The following is a 25,922-nucleotide window of genomic DNA, read 5'->3' on the forward strand; positions in this document are numbered from 1 at the left end:
TGAAAGGCTCAATTTGGCACCCTTTTCCAGAAGTATGCATTTGCACACTTCCTGCCATAGATTTAAAAGCAGTGGATTGTGTAAACGTTGACTGAAGGGTTTCCACCATTGTTAAATCCATGCACGAAAGTGTTCACAGTTGGGTCATAGTAAGGTCAGTTCCATTGTTTAGAGCCAGGGGGCAGTAGTGTGTTCTCCTCAGTCTACAATCACTATGCAGGCTGAATACCAATCAGGGAGTGTTGAGAGGTGTACTCAGGGACTGAGGCAGGCAGACTGGCGTTTCAACCTTATTTCAGCACCACCTGAAATATACTGTCTGCCCAGTCAATAAGCGAGCCGAGGGGAGGGTAGAGGAGGAGGGGAGGAAGGAGTGCAATCATTCAAATGTAATCTGTAGACTCACACAGGCCAAGGAGGAGGAAGGAGAGGAAGGAGGAGGAGGGAGGAGAGAAAGGAGGAGGAAGGAGAGGTATGAGAGGGAGGTGAAATCTAGGGATTGTGTCTAGCGCTACTCTGGCTGACTCATTTGTTTTATCCTTGGTTCAGTATATCTGTGCAGTGTCATGGTTTTATCTTATGAATGTGGCTAAATTGATTGTCTGTTTTTGTGTCTATACAGCCATCTCTGTGTCCAGTCATCCCTATCCTGGTGAAGTACAAGAAGAAGATGCCATGTAAGGACACAGTACACACACTCCCTTGTCTTCTTCTCTCTCTTTCTCTTTCTTTCTTGCTCTTGGTTCACTCTACAAAGTATGTCGCTTTTCGCTAAACGGAGTTACCATGCCTTTCATTGGTCCTCGTGAGATTGTTTCAATTTTGGTTGGCGAGCCAAAGCCTGATGATCCGGTGTCTGCCTGACATACCTAAAGATACTTCAATGTTTATTACTATCATTAACCTGTGTGTCACGGTCGTCGTAGTGAGAAGACCAAGGCGTGAATTGAATACATGATATATTTTAATGAAGACCGACACTAAACAAACTACAAAAACTAACGTGCCGCTATACTACGAACATGCAGACACAGGCAACTAGACATAGACAATAACCCACGAAATACCCAAAGAAGATGGCTGCCTAAATATGGTTCCCAATCAGAACACCTGCCTCTAATTGAGAACCAATCTAGGCAACCATAGACATATAAAACACCTAGATGGTAAACAACCCCATAAACCTACAAAACCCCTAGACAGTACAAAAACACATACATCAACCATGTCACACCCTGACCTAACCAAAACAATAAAGAAAACAAAGAATACTCAGGTCAGGGAGTGACACTGTGTTGATATCTCCAAAAGGAAACCAGTCTAGTGCTAGACTGAGATAACAAGGACTATATGGAGACTAACCCTGACATTTAAATTAAAGTCCTAATGTAATCTGACTTGCTGTATTTACCCATATCTGATTTGATGAATGGATTTTCCTGAGCTGGCATTATTGATCAGGGACAGTCAGCAGGCCCAATATAATGTGTATGTGTGCAAAATGGCACCCTATTCCCTATATAGTACAATACTTTTGAAAAGGGTCCATAGGGCTCTGGTCAAAAATATTGCACTTTGTATGGAATAGGGTGCAATTTGGGACTCTGTGTATTTACTATTTAGGGTGGTGCAGAGTTTGATTAATTCACAGAGCTTCCCACTTCTCCGACCGTGGCTGTTTTTAACACTGACTGCAGGCTATTTTAGGGACCTGGGATTGCTCTTCTCAGTCGTTGGCTATTCATCGCGACAGTATTCCCCGACCCACAACCTGGGTTAGCTCTGTTTTTTTCAGACTAAGAGGACTTGACAGAGCAGAGGACAGAACCCTGCTTTCGGACAGATGTTCCCCAATACTTTCATCATCATTATCAAAGATCTCTTGGGTTTTTTTTAACCTCTTAACGTTTGCTCTTCCATCAGATTAAAAATCACAATCAATAGCTGATATTTGTTGTCAACAGTTACTAATTGACCTAATTTACTAGGCTATACAGTGTGACAGTCCCCCAGACTAAACACACACACACACACACACACACACTGGTCCAATTTTAGCCCAAAGCCTGTCATTTTGTTCTGAGGGAGAAGGTCACTGCTTTGATCAAGGGGTTCCCTTAAGACATTCATTAGTATCAAAGATCTGTTGAGTTGAGTCTCAACTGCTGTATTTCTTTTAACTTCAATCTGAAATGTTCCTTCAGATGACAAATCAAAAATCACTAGCTAAAATTTGTGGTGTCTAATATCATTTTTGGCCTAACTCGTGTTTAAGATGACCCCAAATGATGTCTCGTCCTGACTATGGTGTTCATGCATCTGCCTTAGTGGGGTTCGGGATGGCCTGTTGGTCATAGTGATAATAAGACTGTCTTTGCTTCTGGTTACAGGACACACTACAGCCTGTCTCTTTGTTCCTCTGCCAGTGATTGTCTTTCATTTTCCAGCTATCCTCGTCCAACATATTCTCTTTGTCCATGGTCCTCTGTCTGTGGTCCTCCTGCCTCCTGCAGCCTAGCCAAAATGAAATGAAGAGGGAGGCAGAACACCAATCATGTAGGGGAGCTCGATCAAAAACAAAAGAAGTAAAGGGGAGGCATGAATCTAGCTGAGTGAATTTGAATGGGGAGGCATCAAAGACAACGACACAGTAGGTAATATCTTAAAGAGCTCCAGCCAGTTGCTATGAATCTGACAACCATGACGCTTCTCAACAATGCCTCTTAAAATATCTTTATCACATAGACGTCTCAATAGCAGGAAGCAGCTGGTTCGACTCATAAATTGTAGGAGAGCTCTGGCAGGTGGTGTTGGTAAAACAGTAATTTCTTCTTTGTGGCTATTATCTTGTCACTGCTGGAGTTGGAACATCTCTCTTCACGAGAGACCCATTTATTATTAATGAAATCTTGTTTGTTGTGAGTTTCTCCAATGAACCCTTCAAATGAATTACTGGCTCAGCTGGCATGGAAACCTACTAACAATGTTTTCAGGCCTGTAAAATAAGCACAGGACAGTTCATAGGAGGACTAATTAACATAGGACACTTGGCTCTGGTGATCAATCAATCAATCAATCAATCAAATGCATTTATAAAGCCCTTTTTACATCAGCAGTTCTCCATCCTCTTCTGGCTATAAGAGGACACTTGGCTGTGTGATCCCCCAGCTTAGTGACCTCTCTCTCTCTCTCTTTTTCTCTTCTCTTTCTCTTTCTCTCCCTCTCTCCCTCTCTCCGTCTCCCCAGAGTGCAAGGTCTGGTCCATATCCTGGTGGCTGTGTGTGCCCTGACTGGCTACTCCATTATGACTGCTAGCTTCGCGATCTACGAGGTCCAGGAGCACCACAGCGGCTCCAAGACACTGCAGCACATCTCTGGGATAGGAGAACCCTTCTACTGGGCTATCAACTTCTTCTACGACATGGTAGGACTATGTCAACACCATGCACGGCTAACTGATATAATACATTTCCACTAGCATTGCTGCATTGTCTAAAAATGCTAGCCAGGAGATTCTTGATTTTGCTCATCCTGCACTTCCTTCATACAGTCAATGACGGCATTACGGCCCACACCTTTTCTTTATTTGTTTTGGGATTGTAAACTACAAGAAGATGATGTTTAGCTGTTAAATGAATATGACTGGTATGAACTTGATTGATTTCCACTATTGAAAGAGGCAGTTGCCAGTGATTCTACAGTTTGATGTATGTGATGTATTTAAGCGACCAGTGTACTACGGTGTGTTAAGCGTTCCTGTTTCTCCAGGCCTTATACATGGTCCCAGTCGCTCTCTCAATTGCCACGATAGCAGCCTTTCAGCTCCCAGCCTTTACTGACAGGCAGAACCTTGCTGCTGTGAGTCTGCTGCTGGTCATGTTTGGGTAAGTACACATGTACACACGTGTACACACGTGTACACACACACACACACACACAGATAGACGGACAAACACATGCAGACACACACACACACACACACACACTTTGGGTGAGTAGGTATCACCATAGTGACTGCACACACACACAATACAGGTTCCCTTATCCATGTCAGAGGTGAAGGATCTCAGTTGCTGGAAGATCACACCTTCCTTTCCTTGAGTACCATATACACAGTAGCTCCCCAGTACTATCAACTCAAGCAGGTGGGGAGGTTTCATCAAAGGATGAAACCATTTCTTGTCACTAAGTGATGGGTGGCTGCTTGCTACTGAACATGTCTTCTTAAGACCCCAGTCTATTTCACGCAAGGTAGAATGTGAAGCAGAATTCCATCAATTCAGAACCTACTTCAGTGTGATTCCTCTTTCACAGCAGCCTGTCTGTCTGCCGGTCTGTCTGCCTATACAGTGGGGAGAACAAGTATTTAATACACTGACGATTTTGCAGGTTTTCCTACTTACAAAGCATGTAGAGGTCTGTAATTTTTATCATTTACACTTAAACTGTGAGAGACGGAATCTAAAACAAAAATCCAGAAAATCACATTGTATGATATTTAAGTAATTCATTTGCATTTTATTGCATAACATAAGTATTTGATCACCTACCAACCAGTAAAAATTCCTGCTCTCACAGACCTGTTAGTTTTTCTTTAAGAAGCCCTCCTGTTCTCCACTCATTACCTGTATTAACTGCACCTGTTTGAACTCAGTTACCTGTATAAAAGACACCTGTCCACACACTCAATCAAACAGACTCCAACCTCTCCACAATGGCCAAGACCAGAGAGCTGTGTAAGGACATCAGGGTTAAAATTGTAGACCTGCACAAGGCTGGGATGGGCTACAGGACAATAGGCAAGCAGCTTGGTGAGAAGGCAACAACTGGTGGCGCAATTATTAGAAAAGGAAGAAGTTCAAGATGACGGTCAATCACCCTCGGTCTGGGGCTCCATGCAAGATCTCACCTCGTGGGGCATCAATGATCATGAGGAAGGTGAGGGATCAGCCCAGAACTACACGGCAGGACCTGATCAATGAGGAGTAATGGGAGACGGTCATGTGGTCTGATGAGACAAAAATAGAGCTTTTTGGTCTAAACTCCACTCGCCGTGTTTGGAGGAAGAAGAAGGATGAGTACAACCCCAAGAACACCATCCCAACCAATAGAAGATCTTTGGAGGGAGCTGAAAGTCCGTATTTCCCAGCGACAGCCCCGAAACCTGAAGGATCTGGAGAAGGTCTGTATGGAGGAGTGGGCCAAAATCCCTGCTGCAGTGTGTGCAAACCTGGTCAAGAACTACAGGAAACGTATGATCTCTGTAATTGCAAACAAAGGTTTCTGTACCAAATATTAAGTTCTGCTTTTCTGATGTATCAAATACTTATGTCATGCAATAAAATGCAAATGAATTACTTAAAAATCATACAATGTGATTTTCTGGATTTTTGTTTTAGATTCCGTCTCTCACAGTTGAAGTGTACCTATGATAAAAATTACAGTAGGAAAACCTGCAAAATCGGCAGTGTATCAAATACTTGTTCTCCCCACTGTACATACTCTGGACTTGTTTCTCTGCTTCTGTGTGGCAGCTTGGCTTGGAGCAGATGGTCTCTCCTATTTAGTCAGTCTGACTGCCCCACAGCCTCCTCCTCCACCCTCATCTCTCTCATTCACCCCCCCCCCCTCTATTTCTCTCTCCCCCTCTCCTCTCTTCCACTCACTTCCCTCTGCACACACTCTCCCTTGACCCAGGCACCCCAATCAAAAGAAAAAGGCAGATCATTTAGAGTAAGAGAGAGGATAGGGCCTCACCATGGGGGAATATATAAAGGAACTCATTTATCTTCTTCTCTTTTAGCTTTTGTGGTTTAAGTGTTTACTCTCCTTGAAAATGGAGTTAAAGTTTCTTTTATTTTTTCTTTATTTTGCAAAGTTCTCTGGCTTGGTCTCTTGTTTCATATAGTCATTCCACCGAGTCAATTACAATGAGATTAAGCAAATCATGCATTCATCATCTGTTGCAAGTGAATCTCAGAACCCAGAAAATACAAATGTATGAGCGCTAGCTCTATTCCATCTAGTTGTGGGGGCCAAAGTGTTGAAGTCTGAGCTAGTGGAAACATCAGATTCAACTCCTCCCCACTACAGAACCACCCACATGTTCTGGTAAAAATCCCTGCCTTCACATCAAGCACCACCTCCACAGAGTCTTTCACGAGAGATTAGTTGCAAGTTAAAGGCTGAAAGTTGTAATCATAATATCATAACCCAGAACCAAATATCACGTGTGCTAGCTTGCTATGTTTAACAGTCTGTTATTAGAGAGACTAAATGTCTCGTGCATTGAACATTAAATAACATGTTATAATGTAAAGGCTGACAAGTGTCATGTTGTCATCTGGTTTTCAGGTTTGCCACATTCCCTTGGATGTACCTGCTGTCAGGGGTCTTTAAGGATGCAGAGATGGCCTTCATCAGCTACGTGTGCATCAACCTCTTCATCAGCACCAACACCATCATCTCCACCTCCATCGTCTTCTTCCTGGGACAGCTCAATGAGAATGATGAAGTGAGCAGCACAATGTAGAGATGACTGAAGGAGACATTTTATAACTGGAGCCATGTTGAAAAGATGTTACCCTGAAAAAATATGTAGTTCAGACGTTTGTTCTGATTGCCTTTTTATATCGAAGGGGTTTCTGAGTCCATTACTCTTTATGTTTGATAAAGCATTGGAGGGGTTTTGAACTTCCTGTCAATATTGTTAAATAATTTAACTAATTCTTTGTTTACCTAGTTGACATCCCATGGACTGAGCACCCCTTCTCTCTCTCCCCCTATCTATTTCTCTTTCTCTCTTTCCACAGAGGATACACGAGGTGTACAGAATCCTGTCCTATGTGTTCCTGATCTTCCCCCAGTTTAGTTTTGGGAACGGCCTGATGGAGCTGGCCAGGGTTGATATGCAGGTTCAGATCCTCAGTGTGTATGGAGTGGACGCCTATAAGAACCCCTTCACCATGGACATGCTGGGCTGGATGTTCGTCTCCCTCTTCCTCCAAGGCTTCATTGGCTTCACCCTACGTCTGCTGCTCAACAAGTGGCTCATACGTAAAGTCAGGTGAGTCTGCTGTGGTGATAGAGAACTATAGCAGATTGGAATGGGCAATGATGATATATGGATGTGGGAGGCATGGTGGGCATGTAGGGCACAATTAAACTGGTCCTAGATCTGTTTTTGCTGTCTTACCAACTCCTATGGCATGGCAACGAACATATGAGTCATTATCAGGCTAGAGGGTCAATGGTGGAAAAGCGTAAATTCCTGGTCCCCATATGTTGCTGAGTTCTTCTGTTACTGTTACCCTCATATGCATCTTTTCTCACATTCTTTCTCCCTCTTCGAGCAAGCCACTTAACCCTAATTTGCTCCAGGGGCATGGTACTACTATGGCGGACTCTGTAAAACATTTAATTGCACCTATCTGTTGTATGTGACAATAAAAAATATTTATTTATCCCTTCCTCATCCCTCCATCCCTCTCCTCCATAGGAACCTGATCTTCCCCAAGAAGGCAGTGCCTCAGACAGGTAGCCAGGACGAGGATGAGGATGTTGTGGCAGAGTGCCAACGTGTGACCAGCGGAGCGGCTGTTACTGACCTGCTGCAGGTCAACCAGCTGACCAAGGTTTACCATCACCTGGCCAAGAAGGTCCAGGCCGTCAAGAGGCTGTCTGTGGGCATTCCTGCTGGAGAGGTAACCTCAGGCTTCATCTGATTCTGCAGCAATCACATACTTTACAAGGTTTATGAAGTCACTATAAGATTTGCCAATAGGTCACTTTAGGCAAGTCCAAGTCTTAAGTTAAGTCTTTGAGGATGAGTCTAAATTAAGTCTCGTTCTGAGTTTGGTACAGCGGCTGTTTTGGTCCTTGACATGAGTGTGGTTGTGTGGTTGTGCTGTGCAGTGCTTTGGTCTACTGGGGGTGAACGGTGCAGGGAAGACCACCACTTTTAAGATGCTGACTGGAGACATCAGCCCTACTGAAGGGACAGCACAGATCAAGGACTGGGATGGGTAAGGCTATGGTGTAATATGTGTTACGTTACCTTATACAGTACACTCGGAAAGTATTCAGAACGTTTCACTCTTGCCACATTTTGTTACGCTACAGCCTTATTCTAAAATGTATGAAATAATTGTTTTTACTCACCAACCTACACACAATACCCTATAATGACAAAGCAAAAACCTAGCATAGACTTATAGATGACCTGGAGCCAGTGGGTCTGGCATCCTTGAGATGTTTCTACAACTTGATTGGAGTCTACCTGTGGTAAATTCAATTGGTTGGACATGATTTGGAAAGGCACATACTTGTTTAAATAAGGTTCCACAGTTGACAGTGCATGTCAGAGCAAAAACCAAGCCATGAGGTCAAAGGAGTTGTCCGTAGAGCTCCGAGATAGGATTGTGTCGAGGCACAGATCTGAGGAAGGGTACCAAAGCATTTCTGCAGCATTGAAGGTCCCCAAGAACACAGTGGCCCCATCACTGTTAAATGGAAGAAGTTTGGAACCACCAAGACTCTTCCTTGACCTGGCCGCCGGCCAAACTGAGCAATTGGGGGAGAAGGGCCTTGGTCAGGGAGGTGACCAAGAACCCTATGGTCACTCTGACAGAGCTCCAGAGTTCCTCTGTGGCGATGGAAGATCCTTCCAGAAGGACAACCATCTCTAAAGCACTCCACCAATCAGGCCTTTACGGTAGAGTGGCCAGACGGAAGATACTCCTCAATAAAAGGCATATGACAGCACGTTTGGAGTTTGCCAAAGGGCACCTAAAGGACTCTCAGACCATGAGAAAAAAGATTATCTGGTCTGATGAAACCAAGATGGAACTACTTGGCCTGAATACCAAGCGTCACATATGGAGGAAACCTGGCACCATCCCTATGGTGAAGCATGGTGGTGGCAGCTTCATGCTGTGGGGATGTTTTTCAGAGGCAGGGACTGGAAGACTAGTCAGGATCGAGGGAAAAATGAACAGAGAAAAGTACAGAGAGATCCTTGATGAAAACCTGCTCCAGAGAGCTCAGAACCTCATACTGAGGCAAAGTTTAACCTTCCAACAGGACAATGACCCTAAGCACACAGCCAAGACAGCGTAGGAGTGGATTCGGGACAAGTCTCTGAATGTCCTTGAGTGGCCCAGCCAGAGCCCGGACTTGAACCTGAATGAACATCTCTAGAGAGACCTGGAAATAGCTGTGCAGCGATGTGCCCCATCTAACCTGACAGAGCTTGAGAGGATATGCAGAGAAGAATTGGAGAAACTTCCCTAATACAGGTGTGCCAAGCTTGTCGCATCATACCCAAGAAGACACAAGGCTGTAATCGCTACTGAATACTTTCCTGAATGCACTGTATTTTACAAATATCCATTCATTAATGGATTTGAGCACATGATCCATTTGATTATCCCCTGCAATTATGCTCGTGAGATACATTTTTTAAAAGTGAAGTATACTTTTCTCATGTCGCCTGCCTGTATTATTCAGAACCATATCCTGAGAGCATAGGAACCTTTTAACCTCTTACACTCTTTTAAATCTCTATCTGCGTACGTGCTTTCAGGAGGATGGTTGACATCATTGACTGCCGTAACGAGGGCATCAACATCGGTTACTGTCCCCAAGTGGACGCTCTGGATGACCTGCTGACAGGGGAGGAGCACATGTACTTCTATGCCCGCATCCGAGGCATCTCCAAGAGCGAGATAGACCGGGTAAGACCTCCCACAGTCCATAGAGGACTGTTTTCTTTGTGACCGTGTAGAGGGTGGATTATGTCACCTAGGATCTGGGTAACTGTGTTTCTCCCCATTAAGATATGGCCCTCCCTTACACCCACAACAATACTTATCTTTCACCAAAGCACAGAGAACCATTGCAGAACAACGTTAAAATCTGAAAATAAAAGATCCATATCTAGCTAGGTACTGTACTCCTTTCTTCTTTGCTTTACATCAAAGCACGGAGAGCAACATCAACAGAAGAACTTCAGAATCTGAAAATAAAATATTGAAATCTAGCTAGGTACTGAGGTACTCCTTCCTACTTTGCTCTCATCAAAGCATGGAGAACATCAACATAACAGAATAACAAAATAAAAAAAGTTAAGATTGACATCTAGCTTGACACTGTACTCCTTCTGTCCTTTGCTGTCCATCGAAACACAGAGAACAACATCAACAGATCGACTTTAGAATCAGAAAGGATAAAAGTTCCATCACTAGCTATTGTAGTACTAAATGCTGGCACACTCACTATGAGTAAGACCGAGAAACCTAGTGAAGAACCCTTAAAGATACAGTACACCGGGCTGGTATAAAGTTGAATGTAGTTTAGACAGAGCTGAGCTTGGTTACCTCTGTTTTCCAATTAAGGCAGACTGTAGTGGATGTATCAATGGATCCAGATGGATTTTTCTTCCTAGCAGAGAGATCATGCTATGATGAGAGGATCATGTTTGACAGTTCACCGCAGGCACTGCTCCACCTAATTCATCACTCAGAAAGGTAATCAATCTGTGCATTCATTCTCCAAGGATTATTATGGAGAGTGAGTGTTTCTGATGTTTTCTCTCTCGCTGCAATACTGATGAAGTCTGCACGGAGAACAGTCAAAGATAATGAGATTTTAGATTTTCTTTTTTCTATCTGACATGTCACAAGAGGCTACAAGTCACATGTGAGCACATTCAAAGCATTTTCAAAGAAACTGAATCATATTTACAGAGAATAATACATATACATGATGACCCAGATCTGCTTACAAAGGCAGAAAGCTAGCATCCTTTGACTGTGTGGGTTTTTGAGGATGTCTAGCATCTATCAAGGGCTCCCTCTACCACCCTCTCTCTCCCCTTCCTCCCCACGCTCTCGCTCGCTCAACCTCCATCTCCTCTCCCCTCCTCCCTCTCCATCCTTTCATTTTGGACACATCAGCCCCATTACACTGATATGCTCTGACAACCTCAATGATGTCACCAATAGATACAAACAGCCAATCAGACACAGAAATGATGCGGATGACTCGCCATAATCTCCATTATACCAGAGCCTTACAAGGGCTCTGGCCATTACTGCCGTCGTTACCATTCTCTGTTCCGTTCAGGGTGATGACAAAAATGGCTTTAATGTCCACAACAACAGTGGCTGCTAGTCTTAGGTAATTCACACAAATAGGTAGAGGGGGGAGGGAGAGAAAGCGAGAGAGACAACAATGGCTTTAATGACCATAACAACAGTGGTTATAGTCTTAAGATAATTCACAGGGAAAGGTTGGTTTATATATAGCCTCCCTCCTCTGTAATGCTCTTCATCAGACAGTCATAACTTGAGGTAATTAGACCAAGGCCTAATGCCTTAATGGGGTTGTTTCATATTTACATGGTTTAGCCACTATTTATTTAGGGGAAACATTATAGCTCGGTTTTAAAGGCCACCTGAAGAGAGAATAAAATAGCACTTTTAAACTAAATGTTAGTACACTTACTGTTAGTACAATCTAGGAGACCGAACATACTTTTGAACTAACTGTTAGATATTTTCTTATCAACGTTTTAGCTAGATAATCATTCAAAATTCACATTTGTTGTGTCTTTATCCATGGAACACATGTTATAAAGCTGTTTATTATACGAAGTTAATCGAAGTATACCTGGGGCGGACCAGAGATTTTTCAGGACCTAAAGAGTGTGGAGGCGTTCTATATCTTTGCTCAGGACTATTAACCAGGAATACAAAAGACAATCATGTGTAAATGTTGTCGACCTATGGGAAAATAGCTCATGCTTAAGATTGCTGTAAAGGAGCCTTAGTGTAGAATGAATATAAAACAGTTGCATTTAGAGCAGCTCCACTGTCTAGGGTTTTTATGGTGCATGTAATATGGATTATTTTAAATGCAACAAAAAGTCTAGCATACTGTTGTTAATGTCTTTGATGCACACAGACAATTCAATGTGTTGTTGCTCTCAGTCAATGTCAATTTCTTATTAGTCAACTCGAGCTTCTAGCTTGTTTGGTTTAAATTGGTAAACTGCAAGCAGACTATGTTCTTCCTCAGACTGGTTTAAGCTTGCAAATGTACATAGGTAGAGAAGACAGGTAATATAGCACACAAAACAACCAAACCCACCCTTGATTGCCAAATGTCATTAAATATGCATGGCGGAAAATTCAAACTAGATATTCATCTGGGTAATAGGTATTTAACTGCTTTTTAACCCAAAATGGTTTCTTTAACTAGGCAGAAGACACGTTTACATTTCTAACCAAAAAGTAAAGTATCCTATTCTTCTTAACATTTCTCCATAATAGGTTTACAGTATATCTGTAAGTCTTCAAGTAATAGCCCAGGAGTTTATTTGCTTCAATCACTGAAAACAACCAGTGCTTAGTAGAAAGAGGCTTCTATTTGAGCCAGGCATTTATTTCCTCAATGCACACAGGTTTTTATATAGGAACCAGGCTAAATGGGGTGGCCAGTCCTCTTCTGGCTGTGCCGGGTGGAGATTATAACAGAACATGGACAAGATGTTCAAATGTTCATAAATGACCAGCATGGTCGAATAATAATAAGGCAGAACAGTTGGAACTGGAGCAGCAGCACAGTCAGGTGGACTGGGGACAGCAAGGAGTCATCATGTCAGGTATTCCTGGGGCATGGTCCTAGGGCTCAGGTCCTCCGAGAGAGAGAAAGAAAGAGAAATAGAAAGAGCATATGTGGGATGGCCAGTCCTCTTCTGGCTGTGCCGGGTGGAGATTATAACAGAACATGGCCAAGATGTTCAAATGTTCATAAATGACCAGCATGGTCGAATAATAATAATAAGGCAGAACAGTTGAAACTGGAGCAGCAGCACGGCCAGATGGACTGGGGACAGCAAGGAGTCATCATGTCAGGTAGTCCTGGGGCATGGTCCTAGGGCTCAGGTCCTCCGAGAGAGAGAAAGAAGGAGAGAATTAGAGAACGCACACTTAGATTCACACAGGACACCGAATAGGACAGGAGAAGTACTCCAGATATAACAAACTGACCCTAGCCCCCCGACACATAAACTACTGCAGCATAAATACTGGAGGCTGAGACAGGATGGGTCAGGAGACACTGTGGCCCCATCCGAGGACACCCCCGGACAGGGCCAAACAGGAAGGATATAACCTCACCCACTTTGCCAAAGCACAGCCCCCACACCACTAGAGGGATATCTTCAACCACCAACTTACCATCCTGAGACAAGGCAAATTTATTTCCTCAATGCACACAGGTTTTTCTCAATAAAATGTTCAAAAGAATACCACACTGTTAATTGTGACCAATATGGCCAGTATAAACATTATAATAACTAATCAATTGCAGATCAGACTTGCAAAGACTAGGCTGCCTATCATACACCCCCCGATTTTGCACTTAAGCATCATTCTCTGACTCGTTGAGCCTTGTATCCCACGTAGTTGAGCCGTCCATGTCCAACCACACTGCTGTGTCATCCATGGCCATGATGTTGCTTTCCTTTATCTTCTTTTGCACAGTATTTACAGTACTCACTGAAGTTCACTCCGAAACAATTCATTTAGGCACAGGTTTATTTGAAACATTTATTTGCTGAAATGTGTGCTGATGCTCAGCTTGCAAAAAAGGTACAGGAGGCTATTTGAGATTGCATTTGAAGTTTTACAGTACGTAACTGGTCTCTGTTTTTAACCCAAAATCATCTTTAGAAAAATGTCAGTTTCTCACAAAATGGAAAATAAAGTATGTATTCTTCTTTCCTCCATAATAGGTATATACGTAACTGGACTTTTTCTTTTTTAACCCAAACTGGTTTCTCTTGTCGTTTTCCCCTCCCAGGTGGTCAATTACCTACTGAAGAAGCTGGAGCTGGGGTACCATAGACACACCATCAGTGACAGTTACAGCTGTGGAACCCGTAGGAAGCTCTCCACTGCCCTGGCACTCATAGGACACCCAAATATACTGCTGCTGGTGAGGACATGTGTACACACACACACACACACACACACACACACACACACACAGATAAGGCTGCTGGTGAGCAGTCTGAGGACCCATCCGAGAGCAACACCCATTCATCAATCTGTCAAATTAACAGTGTGACATCATCATACCTACTGCTAACACAATGTTGCAGATACTCATCTCATCCTCTATGGTGTCCATTTTAGGAAATCCTCAGAAATGTGTTTATTACATTTTTTATTCATATTTTTTATTTCAGGGGGTGCTGCAGCACCCTCTGCACCCCTATTTCCTGTGGCTTAGGCCTCATACTGAAGCAAACATATTGCTGCTGCTCCTCCGGTGAAAGCCTTATCTCAGTCCTATACAGTATATGGTGTCCATATTAGGACATCTTCAGACAGACATCAGTGTCTTACCTCACCTTTACATAAGTCAAGTTTGACCACTACACGGGTCAAGCACCAGGCATTCACTCCTCCCTATTCCATCTCACTTGAACTCACCTCTCTCCTCTTTTCCTCTGTCCCTCTCTCCTCAGGACGAGCCTACCTCAGGTATGGACCCTCGCTCCAAACGTCACCTGTGGAAGATCATCTCAGAGGAAGTCAAGGGGAAGTGTGCTGTAGTTCTCACCTCTCACAGGTAAACGTCCCTACCTCTCCAACGCCTCTAATCAAATCAAATCAAATGTATTTATATAGCCCTTCGTACATCAGCTGATATCTCAAAGTGCTGTACAGAAACCCAGCCTAAAACACCAAACAGCAAGCAATGCAGGTGTAGAAGCACGGTGGCTAGGAAAAACTCCCTAGAAAGGCCAAAACCTAGGAAGAAACCTAGAGAGGAACCAGGCTATATGGGGTGGCCAGTCCTCTTCTGGCTGTGCCGGGTGGAGATTATAACAGAACATGGCCAAGATGTTCAAATGTTCATAAATGACCAGCATGGTCGAATAATAATAAGGCAGAACAGTTGAAATTGGAGCAGCAGCACGGCCAGGTGGACTGGGGACAGCAAGGAGTCATCATGTCAGATATTCCTGGGGCATGGTCCTAGGGCTCAGGTCCTCCGAGAGAGAGAAAGAAAGAGAGAAGGAGAGAATTAGAGAATGCACACTTAGATTCACACAGGACACCGAATAGGACAGGAGAAGTACTCCAGATATAACAAACTGACCCTAGCCCCCCGACACATAAACTACTGCAGCATAAATACTGGAGGCTGAGACAGGATGGGTCAGGAGACACTGTGGCCCCATCGGAGACACTGTGGCCCCATCCGAGGACACCCCCGGACAGGGCCAAACAGGAAGGATATAACCCCACCCACTTTGCCAAAGCACAGCCCCCACACCACTAGAGGGATATCTTCAACCACCAACTTACCATCCTGAGACAAGGCTGAGTATAGCCCACAAAGACCTCCGCCACGGCACAACCCAAGGGGGGGGGGGGGGGGGCGCCAACCCAGACAGGATGACCACATCGGTGAATCAACCCACTCAGGTGACGCACCCCCTCCAGGGACGGCATGAGAGAGCCCCAGTAAGCCAGTGACTCAGCCCCTGTAATAGGGTTAGAGGCAGAGAATCCCAGTGGAAAGAGGGGAACCGGCCAGGCAGAGACAGCAAGGGCGGTTCGTTGCTCCAGAGCCTTTCCGTTCACCTTCCCACTCCTGGGCCAGACTACACTCAATCATATGACCCACTGAAGAGATGAGTCTTCAGTAGAGACTTGAAGGTTGAGACCGAGTTTGCGTCTCTGACATGGGTAGGCAGACCGTTCCATAAAAATTGAGCTCTATAGGGGAAAGCCCTGCCTCCAGCTGTTTGCTTAGAAATTCTAGGGACAATTAGGAGGCCTGCGTCTTGTGACCGTAGCGTACGTGTAGGTATGTACACCAGGACCAAATCAGAGAGATAGGTAGGAGCAAGCCCATGTAATGCTTTGTAGGTTAGCAGTAAAACCTTGAAATCAGCCCTTGCTTTGACAGGAAGCCAGTGTAGAGAGGCTAGCACTGGAGTAATATGATCAAATTTTTTGGTTCTAGTCAGGATTCTAGCAGCCGTATTTAGCACTAACTGAAGTTTATTTAGTGCTTTATCCGGGTAGCCGGAAAGTAGAGCATTGCAGTAGTCTAACCTAGAAGTGACAAAAGCATGGATTAATTTTTCTGCATCATTTTTGGACAGAAAGTTTCTGATTTTTGCAATGTTACGTAGATGGAAAAAAGCTGTCCTTGAAATAGTCTTGATATGTTCTTCAAAAGAGAGATCAGGGTCCAGAGTAACGCCGAGGTCCTTCACAGTTTTATTTGAGACGACTGTACAACCATTAAGATTAATTGTCAGATTCAACAGAAGATCTCTTTGTTTCTTGGGACCTAGAACAAGCATCTCTGTTTTGTCTGAGTTTAAAAGTAGAAAGTTTGCAGCCATCCACTTCCTTATGTCTGAAACACATGCTTCTAGCAAGGGCAATTTTGGGGCTTCACCATGTTTCATTGAAATGTATAGCTGTGTGTCATCCGCATAGCAGTGAAAGTTAACATTATGTTTTCGAATAACATCCCCAAGAGGTAAAATATATAGTGAAAACAATAGTGGTCCTAAAACGGAACCTTGAGGAACACCGAAATTTACAGTTGATTTGTCAGAGGACAAACCATTCACAGAGACAAACTGATATCTTTCCGACAGATAAGATCTAAACCAGGCCAGAACTTGTCCGTGTAGACCAATTTGGGTTTCCAGTCTCTCCAAAAGAATGTGGTGATCGATGGTATCAAAAGCAGCACTAAGGTCTAGGAGCACGAGGACAGATGCAGAGCCTCGGTCCGATGCCATTAAAATGTAATTTACCACCTTCACAAGTGCCGTCTCAGAGCTATGATGGGGTCTAAAACCAGACTGAAGCATTTCGTATACATTGTTTGTCTTCAGGAAGGCAGTGAGTTGTTGCGCCTTTTCTAAAATTTTTGAGAGGAATGGAAGATTCGATATAGGCCGATAGTTTTTTATATTTTCAGGGTCAAGGTTTGGCTTTTTCAAGAGAGGCTTTATTACTGCCACTTTTAGTGAGTTTGGTACACATCCGGTGGATAGAGAGCCGTTTATTATGTTCAACATAGGAGGGCCAAGCACAGGAAGCAGCTCTTTCAGTAGTTTAGTTGGAATAGGGTCCAGTATGCAGCTTGAAGGTTTAGAGGCCATGATTATTTTCATCATTGTGTCAAGAGATATAGTACTAAAACACTTGAGCGTCTCTCTTGATTCTAGGTCCTGGCAGAGTTGTGCAGACTCAGGACAACTGAGCTTTGAAGGAATACGCAGATTTAAGGAGGAGTCCGTAATTTGCTTTCTAATAATTATAATATTTTCCTCAAAGAAGTTCATGAATTTATCACTGCTAAAGTGAAAGTCATCCTCTCTTGGGGAATGCTGCTTTTTAGTTAGCTTTGCGACAGTATCAAAAAGGAATTTCGGATTGTTCTTATTTTCCTCAATTAAGTTAGAAAAATAGGATGATCGAGCAGCAGTGAGGGCTCTTCGGTACTGCACAGTACTGTCTTTCCAAGCTAGTTGGAAGACTTCCAGTTTGGTGTGGCGCCATTTCCGTTCCAATTTTCTGGAAGCTTGCTTCAGAGATCGGGTATTTTCTGTGTACCAGGGAGCTAGTTTCTTATGAGAAATGTTTTTAGTTTTTAGGGGTGCAACTGCATCTAGGGTATTGCGCAAGGTTAAATTGAGTTCCTCAGTTAGGTGGTTAACTGATTTGTGTCCTCTGGCGTCCTTGGGTAGACAGAGGGAATCTGGAAGGACATCAAGGAATCTTTGTGTTGTCTGTGAATTTATAGCACGACTTTTGATGATCCTTGGTTGGGGTCTGAGCAGATTATTTGTTGCAATTGCAAACGTAATAAAATGGTGGTCCGTTAGTCCAGGATTATGAGGAAAAATATTAAGATCCACAACATTTATTCCATGGGACAGAACTAGGTCCAGCGTATGACTGTGACAGTGAGTGGGTCCAGAGACATGTTGGACAAAACCCACTGAGTCGATGATGGCTCCGAAAGCCTTTTGGAGTGGGTCTGTGGACTTTTCCATGTGAATATTAAAGTCACCAAAGATTAGAATATTATCTGCTATGACTACAAGGTCCGATAGGAATTCAGGGAACTCAGTGAGGAACGCTGTATATGGCCCAGGAGGCCTGTAAACAGTAGCTATAAAAAGTGACTGAGTAGGCTACATAGATTTCATGACTAGAAGCTCAAAAGACGAAAACGTCATCATTTTTTTTTTTTTGTAAATTGAAATTTGCTATCGTAAATGTTAGCAACACCTCCGCCTTTGCGGGATGCACGGGGGATATGGTCACTAGTGTAGCCAGGAGGTGAGGCCTCATTTAACACAGTAAATTCATCAGGCTTAAGCCATGTTTCAGTCAGGCCAATCACATCAAGATTATGATCAGTGATTAGTTCATTGACTATAATTATAGTAGCCCTATTTTGAGATGTCGCATTACAATTGCATTACCTTTTTTTTAAGATACTGTACTATAGCCTGTCTTTTACACAACATTTTTTAGAAAGTTTCTTTAAGTAATAGCCCAGGAGTGATCATAAAATTAGGGAAGGTACTGGGTTTCTGTGAAGCTACGCAGTATACTGTATGAGTTATATAATTAAGCAGTAAGGCCCGAGGGGGTGTGGTATATGGTCAATATACCACAGCAAAGGGCTGTTCTTATGCACGACACAATGCAGAGTTCCTGGATACAACCCTTAGCTGTGGTATATTTGCCATATATCACAAACCCCCGAGGTGACATATTGCTATTATAAACTGGTTACCATTGTAATTAGAAAAGTAAAAATACATGTTTTGTCATACCTGTGGTATATGGTCTGATATACCACAGCTTTCAGCCAATCGGCGTTCAGGGTTTGAACCACCCAGTTTATAATAATAATAATTAATCTCCCATCATAAGGACAACAATGGAAATACGTCTCTGACTTCCTTGTTGCATCCTCAGTGATTGTATGTGTTTTTTATGTGTGTTTTAAAACGGTCAACTAAACTCAAATGTGTGTGTGCTTGTTGTAGTATATGTTGTATATTCTGATAGATAATGGTTAATTTTCCCTCTAACTTCTACTGTGTTTGTGTGTGTTCCAGTATGGAGGAGTGCGAGGCTCTTTGCACCCGTCTGGCCATCATGGTGAAGGGTCAGTTCAGGTGTCTGGGCTCCCTGCAGCACATCAAGAACAGGTCAGTGGCCTCTCGTCCTTCCCTCTCCTCCACCTCTCCTTCCTCTCTCAGCTAGTCATTAGTCACCTCTGGTCCTCTGCTGCTCTCCTCCTATTGTTTTCTCACTGATCTGTTGTTCTCTGTACCAGAGCCTATGCTGGGCTGGTTGCAGGTTTTTTTTGTGTTGCCTTGCTAACTCCTATAACAGTAATTGTTTGGCATTACAACAGCCAAAGGAGATTTGGGATCCACATATTCCTGTTGTTCTCTGACTCATCATTTATTCCCTGTATCGTACACCTAGCCTGGTCCCAGATCTGCTTGTGCTGCCTTGCCAACTCATATGATCATTGTTTGGCATGAAAATGGCCATAGGAGTTGGCAAGACAGTGCAAACAGATCTAGGACCAGGCTATTCCCATTGTTCTCTGACTGATCTGACGTTTGTTTCCTGTACTCTAGGCTAGCTTGTTCCCAGATCTGTTTGTGTTGTATAGCCAACTACTGCACAATGATAACTCAAACAGATCTGGGACCAGGCTAACTGTATGCTAGGCTGTAGCTTGTAGACACATATTAGTGTTGAACCGTGACTATTGGACCTAGGCCTTCGGTGGGGGTAAAAAATCTTCCAACACATTGTACCAAACTCAAAAATCAAGGAAGTAACAGAAACATAGCAGCACTTAATGCACCCAACTGAATCAAACAGGCCTGAGGCTGAGCCACGTTTCGGGATGCCACTCACACAGACAGTTCCAGCATGGATAATGCTACTAGCAACAACAACCTAACTGCTTACACAACCTATGGTAGCCTAATGCTATCGCTATCATACTATCACCAAAAGCGACAACAGTGACATATCAAAGAATGTGAGTGTGACAGGCTGGTGATGCTGTAAGGACAGTGACTGTACTTTTTGTAAAATACATTGCTAAGGCTGATAGAAAGACAGCAGTCACACATAGCATGATGTTAAAGAATAAGCAGTACATTCACTCAGACATAATAAGCCAGTAGGTCTCAATCATAAAACAAAAACCCAACCATTAGGCTAAGCATTTCCCAGTCAAAATGTACAAGTCTTATTTCTCATTGAAAACATTTTTTTCACATTCAGTACACAAAGTAACCAGTTATCTTAAAGAATCATCAAGGAGCCCACACACTCCAACCACAAGCTGTTCACTCCCTTACCATCGGGCAGACGGTATCAGAACATGAGGTCTGATACCAACAGGCTCAGAGACAGTTTTCTGACATCACAGATTCTCATCAGACTAACTGCTCGAATACTCTACTCCTTGAAGTTTGCAGTTGTGTCTAAACACTATTTAGCAATATATATATATGTTTTACCCTTTAGTGTATGTACTTTGCTGTATTTATAATTTGGATACAGATTTTCAACAGTAAAAGTTAAAAGATCTCTGGAGGACGTCTTTAACTTCTTGTTGAAAGTTAATCTTGAAAAGGGCGAAGCTAACAAATTAGCAACAACATCCTCTTCAATAACACCTGCTGCAGCTGCTGCACACTATCCTACAACAAAAGCTAAACTCAGCAAAAAAAGAAACGTCCCTTTTTCAGGACCCTGTCTTTAAAAGATCATTTGTAATAATCCAAATAACTTCACAGATCTTTATTGTAAAGGGTTTAAACACGGTTTCCCATGCTTGTTCAATGAACCATAAACAATTCATGAACATGCACCTGTGGAACGGTCGTTAAGACACTAACAGCTTACAGACGGTAGGTAATTAAGGTCACAGTTATGAAAACTTAGGACACTAAAAAGGCCTTTCTACTGACTCTGAAAAACACCAAAAGAAAGATGCCCAGGGTCCCTGCTCATCTGCGTGAATGTGCCTTAGGCATGCTGCAAGGAGGCATGAGGACTGCAGATGTGGCCAGGGCAATAAATTGCAATGTCCATACTGTGAGACGCCTAAGACAGCGCTACAAGGAGACAGGACGGACAGCTGATCATCCTTGCAATGGCAGACCGCGTGTAATAACACCTGCACAGGATCGGTACATCCGAACATCACACCTGTGGAACAGGTACAGGATGGCAACATTAACTGCCCGAGTTACACCAGGAATGCACAATCCCTCCATCAGTGTTCAGACTGTCCGCAATAGGCTGAGAGAGGCTGGACTGAGGGCTTGTAGGCCTGTTGTAAGGCAGGTCCTCACCAGACATCACCAGCAACAACGTCGCCTATGGGCACAAACCCATCATCACTGGACCAGACAGGACTGGTAAAAGGTGCTCTTCACTGACGAGTCGTGGTTTTGTCTAACCAGGGGTGATGGTCAGATTCGCGTATATCGTCGAAGGAATGAGCGTTACACCGAGGCCTGTACTCTGGAGTGGGATCAATTTGGAGGTGGAGGGTCTGTCATGGTCTGGGGCGGTGTGTCACAGCATCATCAGACTGAACTTGTTGTCATTGCAGGCAATCTCAACTCTGTGTATTACAGGGAAGATATCCTCCTCCCTCATTTGGTACCCATTCTGCTGGCTCATCCTGACATGACCCTCCAGCATGACAATGCCACCAGCCATACTGCTCGTTCTGTGCGTGATTTCCTGCAAGACAGGAATGTCAGTGTTCTGCCACGGCCAGCGAAGAGTCCGGATCTCAATCCCATTGTGCACGTCTGGGACCTATTGGATCGAAGGTTGAGGGCTAGGGCCATTCCCCCCAGAAATGTCCATGAACTTGCAGATGCCTTGGTGGAAGAGTGGGGTAACATCTCACAGCGAACTGGTAAATCTGGTGCAGTCCATGAGGAGGAGATGCACTGCAGTACTGACTGTTACTTTTGATTTTGACCCCCCCTTTGTTCAGGGACACATTATTACATTTCTGTTAGTCAGGTCTGTGGAAATTGTTCAGTTTATGTCTCAGTTGTTGAATCTTGTTAAGATTGCTGAAAATAAACGCAGTTGACGGTGAGAGGACGTTTCGTTTTTTGCTGAGTTTAGCTATCTAGACCGTGGGAAAACTACTGCTCGCTATTGCGCAGTGACATATTGACCTTCGAGAAGACGGAAGTTTCCATACATTTTTGTAAAAATGTCCCACCCCTTAATGTGATTAGTTGATTCCACTGTCACTCCAAAATTCTGCCCTAATACAGTTGTATGGCAGGTTTCTGAGGGCCTAGCCAATGGCTGACTTAACTAATGGCAGATTTATGTCCCTAGAGACCACCAAAGAAAAATTCTGATTGGATTTTTTTCTCTTCGGGGTTAACCCTTTCCTTTCCAACACAAACTGAAGAGATTAAATCAGAATATAATTGAAAATAGGAATATAGTTAGAATATAATTGAAATATTATTGACAAGATTAAATAGAAATGAAAAGTAAATGTATATTTTAAAACTACAACAAATATGTTAGAAATCCTTAGGCCTTCTCTGAAGTCGTAGAACAATAGACAATAACTGATTGGTAATAAAATAGTCAACATTTCTTCGTGATGATGTGTGTTTCTCTCAGGTTTGGCAGCGGCTTCACGGTGAAGATGTACCTGGCTGTGTCTTCCTGTGACGTGGAGGTCATCACCAATTTCATGCAGTGCCACTTCCCCAGCACGTACCTCAAGGTAAGATACCTGGGACAGTCTGGTCTGGAGGACTGAATGAATGAACTGTACTGATCCCCAGAGGGGAAATCTGATTTGTGCCAGTATAAAATACATTACTATAAAATTCCCACAAAGCACATTCACACACACTGCACTATAATGGCAAAACGCAGTAACTATGAATTTGGTCAAAAATCTTTGATCTGTTGTTACGGTCAGGTATATTATCTGATTAATGTTGTATTTAATTTCCTGACACAAGAACAAGCCAGTTGATCAGAAATGGTTGTCTGTCAAGATAGAAAAATACTTTGAAGTCAGATTTAGCAGTAACAAAAAATGTAGTTCATGCGGTTTGCCTTTGTACTGTAGAACAGCACAGTTTATGACATGTGGCACCTGATTATTTGAGATGTGCCCTAATGTCTCCTCCTCCCAGGACCAGCACTCTTCCATGGTGGAGTATCATGTGCCTGTGGCACCTGGAGGTGTGGCAGACATCTTTGACCAGCTGGAGTCTAACAAGGCCACTCTGCAGATCAAGCACTTCTCTGTCAGCCAGACTACCCTGGATGAGGTGAGAGAGAGAGGGATGGTCCGAAAGAGTGAGGGAAGGATGGTGTGGGGTGGAAGGGAGAGAGAGGGACATGGAGAGAAAGGCAGATGGAGAGAGTGAGTGATGGGGTGTGAGAATGAGAGAGAAAAAGAAAGAGAGAGAAACCGAGGGGGGGAGTCTGTTGGAGGGAGAGAGAGACCTAACAGACTTAAAAGACCATTATGTCTTCACACTTCAGAAATCAAGGTGCAAAAAGAGGTTTTGAAACCTATTCAGAGTAACTGACAGAGGGTACAACCAACACTCTTAGAAAAACAGGTTCTAAAAGGGTTCTTTGGTTGTCCCCTTTTTGGATCCAGGTAGAATAATTTTGGGTTCCATGTAGAACTCTCTGTGAAAAGTATGTAAAGCAGTCAGAACAACCAACCCAGTCACTGATCCTGTTGAATCATTCATTCCCCTCCAGGTCTTCATCAACTTTGCAATGGGGAAGGTTGGCATCGAGACTATCCCAATCCACAGCGACGAATATTCCGAAGCAGACAGCATCAGCCTCGAATCCATCGCGGCTTCAGATACATAGCTTTGGCGGCCATCTTGTTCACAATGCATCTATTTGAAGTCACAAACTGTGAAGGAAGAAGAGCAACAATTCGCACTAGATAGAAATTAATAAACGGATCTAAGTTTTAATAATAATGTAAAATGTAAATCAACCTGCAATCACTTTACTTAATTTTAATCTTGTAATTTTGCTTTGGTACTCTTCTCAGTTTCACTTTTATACCGTATGAAGGTAACTTACGAAGTCACTTTGTTGCCACTTAGGACTGTTAAATTGAACAGGGTGTGTCTCTTTTTGTTTCATCAGGTAATGAGATTCATAGAGATGTGAACATGCTTCTATCATGTTTCTTCACTATTGTGTCAAAATCCAAAAAATGTAATGGCCTTCCTTCCTCACTTGTAGGTTATAACCAATGAACAAAAGTGCAATTATCTGTTTACTTGTCATGAACAAAATATATATTAATGGAAATCGTGCCTTAAGATCAAATACATTGTATTGTCATGTTATTACCATTGCAAATCTGAGTACTGTGGTGGAGTCACTGCTCTTTAGCAATAGTTGTAACCTTAGAAAGACAAGCATTCTCCACTTTTATCACTCTGTATTCCATTGGTGAAACTCTCATCTTTTGTTGTTTCAATTCTATTGATTTGGCCCATTGGTTAGAATTATATATTTTAAATGTAGCCTACTACCTAGTATATCTGTAGAGGTTCTCATACTTATGGTGACAATATTATAATTACGGCTATTGAGGTAAAAGTCAATACCAAACTTTTTGGCATCCTTAACACTTCCTCTAATGACATATCTCAATATTTTATTGTTCACTTTCTTCCTAATGCACAGATCCACATGGATATGAATGTACTGAACTTATTTTTTACATTTAATAAAGCTATTATATGATAGCACACACAGTGTTGCTTATTATAACAGTGCGTCGTGAAACATGACTTTATCCACTAGGCCCTATCTATTGCATTTCACCATGTGCAAGAAAATGACCCTCCTCCTAAAGATTGTTGTTAGCTACCTTCATCATAATTCATTGTCCATTCATGCTATGAAAAATAAATGATGTCACGTACAGTGGGGAGAACATGTATTTGATACACTGCCAATTGGTGAAACTCACATCCCCAGCCGCGCCCTCAGAGCATGCGCAGACCAGCTGGCTGGTGTGTTTACGGACATATTCAATCAATCCCTATCCCAGTCTGTTGTTCCCACATGCTTCAAGAGGGCCACAATTGTTCCTGTTCCCAAGTAAGCTAAGGTAACTGAGCTAAACGACTTCCGTCATCATGAAGTGCTTTGAGAGACTAGTCAAGGACCATATCACCTCCACCCTACCTGACACCCTAGACCCACTCCAATTTGCTTACCGCCCAAATAGGTCCACAGACGATGCAATCTCAACCACACTGCACACTGCCCTAACCCATCTGGACAAGAGGAATACCTATGTGGGGCCCCACAAGGGTGCGTTCTGAGCCCTCTCCTGTACTCCCTGTTCACCCACGACTGCCTGGCCACGCACGCCTCCAACTCAATCATCAAGTTTGCGGACGACACAACAGTGGTAGGCTTGATTACCAACAACGACGAGACGGCCTACAGGGAGGAGGTGAGGGCCCTCAGAGTGTGGTGTCAGGAAAATAACCTCACACTCAACGTCAACAAAACTAAGGAGATGATTGTGGACTTCAGGAAACAGCAGAGGGAACACCCCCCTATCCACATCGATGGAACAGTAGTGGAGAGGGTAGTAAGTTTTAAGTTCCTCGGCGTACACATCACAGACAAACTGAATTGGTCCACCCACACAGACAGCATCGCGAAGAAGGCGCAGCAGCGCCTCTTCAACCTCAGGAGGCGGAAGAAATTTGGCTTGTCACCAAAAGCACTCACAAACTTCTACAGATGCAC

General features: G+C 43.3%; 1 protein-coding gene across 1 annotated transcript in view; it reads left to right on the forward strand.

Annotated features, from left to right (window-relative positions):
- abca12 (ATP-binding cassette, sub-family A (ABC1), member 12) overlaps window positions 1-24,926 on the forward strand; it is a 103,153-nt gene extending 78,227 nt beyond the window's left edge. Inside the window, exons 69-82 of the mRNA XM_021597492.2 lie at window positions 623-677; window positions 3,247-3,424; window positions 3,769-3,884; window positions 6,355-6,514; window positions 6,813-7,066; window positions 7,499-7,703; window positions 7,915-8,024; window positions 9,584-9,734; window positions 13,867-14,001; window positions 14,537-14,640; window positions 19,187-19,279; window positions 22,776-22,881; window positions 23,303-23,440; window positions 23,886-24,926. Coding sequence (XP_021453167.2) covers window positions 623-677; window positions 3,247-3,424; window positions 3,769-3,884; window positions 6,355-6,514; window positions 6,813-7,066; window positions 7,499-7,703; window positions 7,915-8,024; window positions 9,584-9,734; window positions 13,867-14,001; window positions 14,537-14,640; window positions 19,187-19,279; window positions 22,776-22,881; window positions 23,303-23,440; window positions 23,886-24,002 — 1,922 coding nt within the window. The 3' untranslated portion in view covers window positions 24,003-24,926. The remainder of the gene's footprint in view (window positions 1-622; window positions 678-3,246; window positions 3,425-3,768; window positions 3,885-6,354; window positions 6,515-6,812; window positions 7,067-7,498; window positions 7,704-7,914; window positions 8,025-9,583; window positions 9,735-13,866; window positions 14,002-14,536; window positions 14,641-19,186; window positions 19,280-22,775; window positions 22,882-23,302; window positions 23,441-23,885) is intronic.
- The last annotated feature ends 996 nt before the right edge of the window (window positions 24,927-25,922 follow it).

Source organism: Oncorhynchus mykiss, chromosome 3, assembly GCF_013265735.2.
Source record: "Oncorhynchus mykiss isolate Arlee chromosome 3, USDA_OmykA_1.1, whole genome shotgun sequence".
Lineage (NCBI taxonomy): Eukaryota > Metazoa > Chordata > Actinopteri > Salmoniformes > Salmonidae > Oncorhynchus > Oncorhynchus mykiss.